Genomic DNA, 5,182 nt, shown 5'->3' on the forward strand with positions numbered 1-5,182 from the left:
ATACCAAACAACAATGTTATCTCTTTGTAGAAATAACCAAGTATGTTATGAACTATATCTTGTCTACTGCCATTTGGAATGACAGGTAATATTTGCCGAAAGTCACCTCCTAGAATGACAACTTTTCCACCAAAGGGCATATCAACACAGCTAAGAACATCTCTAAGTGTTCTATCAAGAGCCTCAAAGCAAAATTTGTGTACCATCGGTGCTTCATCCCAAATGATTAACTTTGTTTTTTACAACAACTCTGCCAAAGTAGAATTTTCTTTTATATTACATGTTGAATCTTCGGTGATCTGTATAGGAATACGAAATCTAGAATGTGCCGTACGTCCTCCAGGAAGAAGAAGTGAAGCAATTCCGCTAGAAGCAACATTACGCACTATTTCAGCTCGAGATCGAACAAATGCTGACAGGGTGTTCCAAATAAATGTTTTTCCAGTCCCACCAAAGCCGTACAGGAAAAAAAATCCTCCTTTACCTGCCGAAATAGCTGAAATTATTTTGTCATAAACAACCCTCTGCTCATTAGTGAGTGAATTCAGTAGCCTGTCATGCTCTTCTTTCAAAGAGAAACTGTCATGCAACAATTCATCCATCACCAATCTATTCTGCATATCCAATAAATTTTTTTAACCATTTCAAATTTCGAATTTTAGATCAGATGACGCATTCCAACATAAAAAGCAATTAAATCAGCTGATTTCTTTTTGGATACCAATGCGATGGGCAGTGGGACATTCAATGTCTTGTCTGCCACCACAAATGGTCATTTAATTATTCGATTTAAAGATTAAAATTCAATTTTTAAAAGAATTTCTTTTCCCACCATCCATATTTAAATTCAAAATTTTAAACCATTTCAAATTTTGAATTTCAGATCAGACGACCAATTTCAACATAAAAAGCAATTAAAACACTTGATTATCCAATTAAAATTTCGAATTTCAAAATCATATTTATTAATTAATTATTCTTTTATATCTTCCACCACAAACGGTCATTTAATTATTCAATTTAAAAATTAAAATTCGATTTTTAAAAGAAATTCTTTTCCCACCATCCAAATTAAATTCAAAATTTTAAACCATTTCAAATTTCGAATTTTAGATCAGATGACCAATTTCAACATAAAAAGCAATTAAAACAAATGATTTCTTTTTGGATACCAATGTGATGGGCAGTGGGTCATTCAATGCCTTGTCTGCCACCACAAATGATCATTAAATTATTCGATTTAAAAAATAAAAATTCGATTTTTAAATGAATTTTTTTTCCCACCATCCATATTTAAATTCAAAATTTTAAACCATTTCAAATTTCGAATTTTAGATCAGATGACGCATTCCAACATAAAAAACAATTAAATCAGCTGATTATACAATTAAAATTTCGAATTTTGAAACTTATTAAACAACTGATTATCCAATTACCGGATTAACCACATATTTATCATTCCAATAAAACAATTGAAAATATTGTGGAAAATAACTAATGACAAACAGATAAACTTGTATTCCAGAATATGCATAAACATTACTTTGTCTACAGGAACGCTCCTATTTGAAGTTAAACACGGAGGAAGTGATTACCAAAACACAGCAATAAAAAACTACAATTATATTGTTCAATCCCAAACAATCTCCAAAACAAAAAACAAAAAACTTTCAAGTGACGTTGTTCCAGCTTCCAAGTGACATTGTTCCAGCTACGCGTCTTTCAGAACAGCATCAAATCCAAACAGAAACAAAAAATAACGACATATTAACAGACACATCACACTCACGATTATAAATAAAAAAAAGCTACACAAAGAAAAAAAATAATGGGTAAGTACTCAACTCTTTCTCTAGCTTAATCTTCTTAGGAGGACGGACAACTGATGAATTAAAATCGTCTTGAAGGGGATCATTAGGATTCATTAACGGCGTCACCATTGATAGCGAAATATCACCAACGTCTGCACTATCACACGTCTGACTTTTCACATCCTTGTCAGAAACAAATATTGTTTGAAATTAACTTATGTTTTGCAATAAAATTGCATGCAACATTTTTTTGATTAATTCATAAGCAATAATTTTGAGATACCGTAGCTCTTTTCGGTTCTGCTGATGCAACGACACTGTCGCAAGCCTTCTCAAATAATCCTTCGTCCTGCATTTAAAACAAATATTTTGAAAAAAATCAAATCCATTGAAACGCAGAATGAGAACAGCAAAACCTAAATAGAAATAATAATGTTAATAAAAAAATAACTCACATTCGTATCCACAACAGTCTTAAGGAAGGATGTGATTACAGGTTCGCTTATACATACTTTAGAAATTATTTTTTTTCACATTCACTTTAAACAACATGGATTTATCAATAAGAACATTAAGTTCCTTACGATAGTGCTCAAAATCATCACCCTGCAAAAAAAATATTAATGAAATTTTAATAAGAACTTTAAATGAATAAAAAAATGAGTGGAATAAGAACACAAACCCTTTTGAAATGCTGCTCACGTAAATCCGCAGCACTCATGCCCAACAAAGCAACACAGTCTCTATCAAACAGAATGAAAGATGCAGAATCAGTGTGATCCACAACTCTCAACTGCACACAAAATCTGCAACACATGACCACCGATTGTGTTATTTATAAATAAAATGAACGATCTAATAATAACAACAACAAAAATAGATATAAAATCTTACTTTGGATAATAATCATCAAGTTTTTGGCAGTTTTTACAATACCATTTCTCGAAATCTTCATAAACAGAATATGGACATTTATTACAGGACTTGTACCACCATTTATATTTGCTCTCAATCGATTTTATGGTTCCATAAGTAATGCAAGTAGTAACCTCACTGCAATTCTTAACATCACTGATACACTTCCTTTCCGTCTCTTTCAGGAAATCATTCTCAAAAGAATACGAGGACTGACTTGATAACTGAGACAACGTGTAACCGCTATCAATGACATCTGACGAAAGCCTAAAAAACAACAACATTACAAATAATCAGCGATAAATAATAAAGAAAAGAGCAGAATAATGGAATAACAACAGCTCGCACCTTTTTTTGAAGTCGACAATCTCTGGTACACTGGGACCGATAATTATCCTCGTCGTATACTTTGTATTTGTTATTCCAATTTTTCCTTTAAAATTTATTATTAATTTCAAAACCATAAGGAGGGAAATAAACTAAAACATTCCATTATGAAATCATAATCAAATATTTATGTGAACTCACCCCTGAAACCCTTTATTCTAGCAAGATGAACTATCATCACGTTTGGAGGAGATTGATTACTCCCCAAAATTTGTTGCACCAGGTCCACGTAGTCCTCCCAGAGAGTGCACTCGAGCTTGTGACCCCTACTTGCACAGTTTTTGCAACAAATCACAAAATAGAATTTTACATCAAATGAACATAACACATAACAAATAACCAATAGATACCTGAGGTTATCAAGCTCCACGACAACCATTTTTGTCTTCCTACCGGAGATAATATGCTCACGAACTTCCCCTATTCCAGAAACTAAACCGATGACATCTACACATTAAGGGTGGTTAGACAGATGATATTGTCACATAAACAACAAAAGCATGACTTAGTGGACAGTTCAAAATCTACAAACCTACTAAATAAGGGGAATCAGAAGACTCTTTCTCTATAACGTCAAAATCTACAAAATCAAATCCATTGGTGGGAATAGCAGAATCAATAGTGGATTTTACATCAGTCCTCAAGTTGAAGGACAAAAGATAATCATGCTTAGTTGGCCTGAAACTCCCACTATTCAAACCAACTCCAAATTTTTTTATGAAATAAACTTCTCCTTCGTGAATTTTGTTACAGATATTTAAAGAACCCTTTATAGCAGCGTGGACCCTTCCACCCTACAAAACACATGCATAGATTAGTACATTTTAAAAACATGGACCGCAAACCAACAATAATATCAAAAACAAAACAAAAACAAATACCTTTTCATCTAACAGAATCATCTCTACGTTGTCGTCCAAATTTTTTTGCTGAAAATTAGGAACCTTCCATGTTCTAACAACTCTAGCCTTAATCCTCCACTCCTCTTTAGAAGGATTAAGATCCTTAATAAAATCATACTTGGAATACATAACCAAACGTATATCAGGTAATATTGGCTCAAAGCCTTTGAGGACAAAGAAAAGAACGAAATAGAGACGCTTCCAAATACCTATCTATACACGAATATGCACTATTCAATTTAAAAAATTAAAATTAGATTTTTAAAAGAAATTTTTTTCCCACCATCCATATTTAAATTCAAAATTTTAAACCATTTCAAATTTCGAATTTTAGATCATATAACGCATTCCAACATAAAAAGCAATTAAATCAGCTGATTTCTTTTTGGATACCAATGTGATGGGCAATGGGAAATTCAATGTCTTGTCTGCCACCACAAATGGTCATTTAATTATTCGATTTAAAGATTAAAATTTGATTTTTAAAAGAATTTCTTTTCCCACCATCCATATTTAAATTCAAAATTTTAAACCATTTAAAATTTTGAATTTCAGATCAGATGACCAATTCCAACATAAAAAGCAATTAAAACACTTGATTATCCAATTAAAATTTTGAATTTCAAAACCATATTTATTAATTAATTATTCTTTTATGTCTGCCACCACAAACGGTCATTTAATTATTCAATTACAAAATTAAAATTCGATTTTTAAAAGAAATTCTTTTCCCACCATCCATATTTAAATTCAAAATTTTAAACCATTTCAAATTTCGAATTTCAGATCAGACGACCAATTCCAACATAAAAAGCAATTAAAACACCTGATTATCTAATTTATTTTGTCTGTCAGCTCTCTTGATTCTTGATTGTTATGATATTTGAATCAATTATATAACAATATAACAAAGATAATGTCTTTGTTATATCATTATTGTGTATATATTTTTTTAAAAATAACCATAACGAAATTGTGAATTGAATGACGATCAGGTCTTCAACAATTGTGAAAGCTGTTTTTGTTTCTATTGATCTCCATGAATAGAGATCGTGAATTCATGTCCGTGAAAAGAGTTTTCTTTTATTAATTTAAAATTGTGAATTTCAGATTGTGCAAAATAAATACATAATTTCGAAATTTAATTGATAAACCATTTAAAAATTT

At 31.1% G+C, this 5,182-nt stretch overlaps 1 protein-coding gene across 1 annotated transcript; it reads right to left on the minus strand.

The window, feature by feature from the left end:
* Nucleotides 1-239: 239 nt before the first annotated feature.
* LOC133286069 (uncharacterized) lies at nucleotides 240-4,144 on the minus strand. Its single transcript, XM_061483414.1, has 9 exons — nucleotides 3,995-4,144; nucleotides 3,646-3,907; nucleotides 3,464-3,560; nucleotides 2,706-2,993; nucleotides 2,494-2,617; nucleotides 2,352-2,417; nucleotides 2,095-2,160; nucleotides 1,881-1,994; nucleotides 240-614 (listed from the first exon to the last, which is right to left on the minus strand). Exons 1-9 carry the CDS (start codon nucleotides 4,142-4,144, stop codon nucleotides 240-242), a joined length of 1,542 nt encoding a protein of 513 aa, XP_061339398.1.
* Nucleotides 4,145-5,182: the final 1,038 nt, after the last annotated feature.

The sequence above is a fragment of the Gastrolobium bilobum genome, unplaced genomic scaffold (assembly GCF_033153095.1).
Source record: "Gastrolobium bilobum isolate Gb01-03AN ecotype WA unplaced genomic scaffold, APGP_CSIRO_Gbil_v1 utg37124, whole genome shotgun sequence".
Taxonomy (NCBI): Eukaryota; Viridiplantae; Streptophyta; class Magnoliopsida; order Fabales; family Fabaceae; genus Gastrolobium; species Gastrolobium bilobum.

Coding starts and splice junctions, on each gene's coding strand:
- LOC133286069 (XM_061483414.1), bottom strand. CDS start 4,144: ATGTATTCCAAGTATGATTTTATTAAGGATCTTAATCCTTCTAAAGAG. Junction 2,618..2,705: donor CTTGATGATTATTATCCAAA/GTAAGATTTTAT, acceptor CATGTGTTGCAG/ATTTTGTGTGCAGTTGAGAG. Junction 1,995..2,094: donor CAGAACCGAAAAGAGCTACG/GTATCTCAAAAT, acceptor GTTTCTGACAAG/GATGTGAAAAGTCAGACGTG.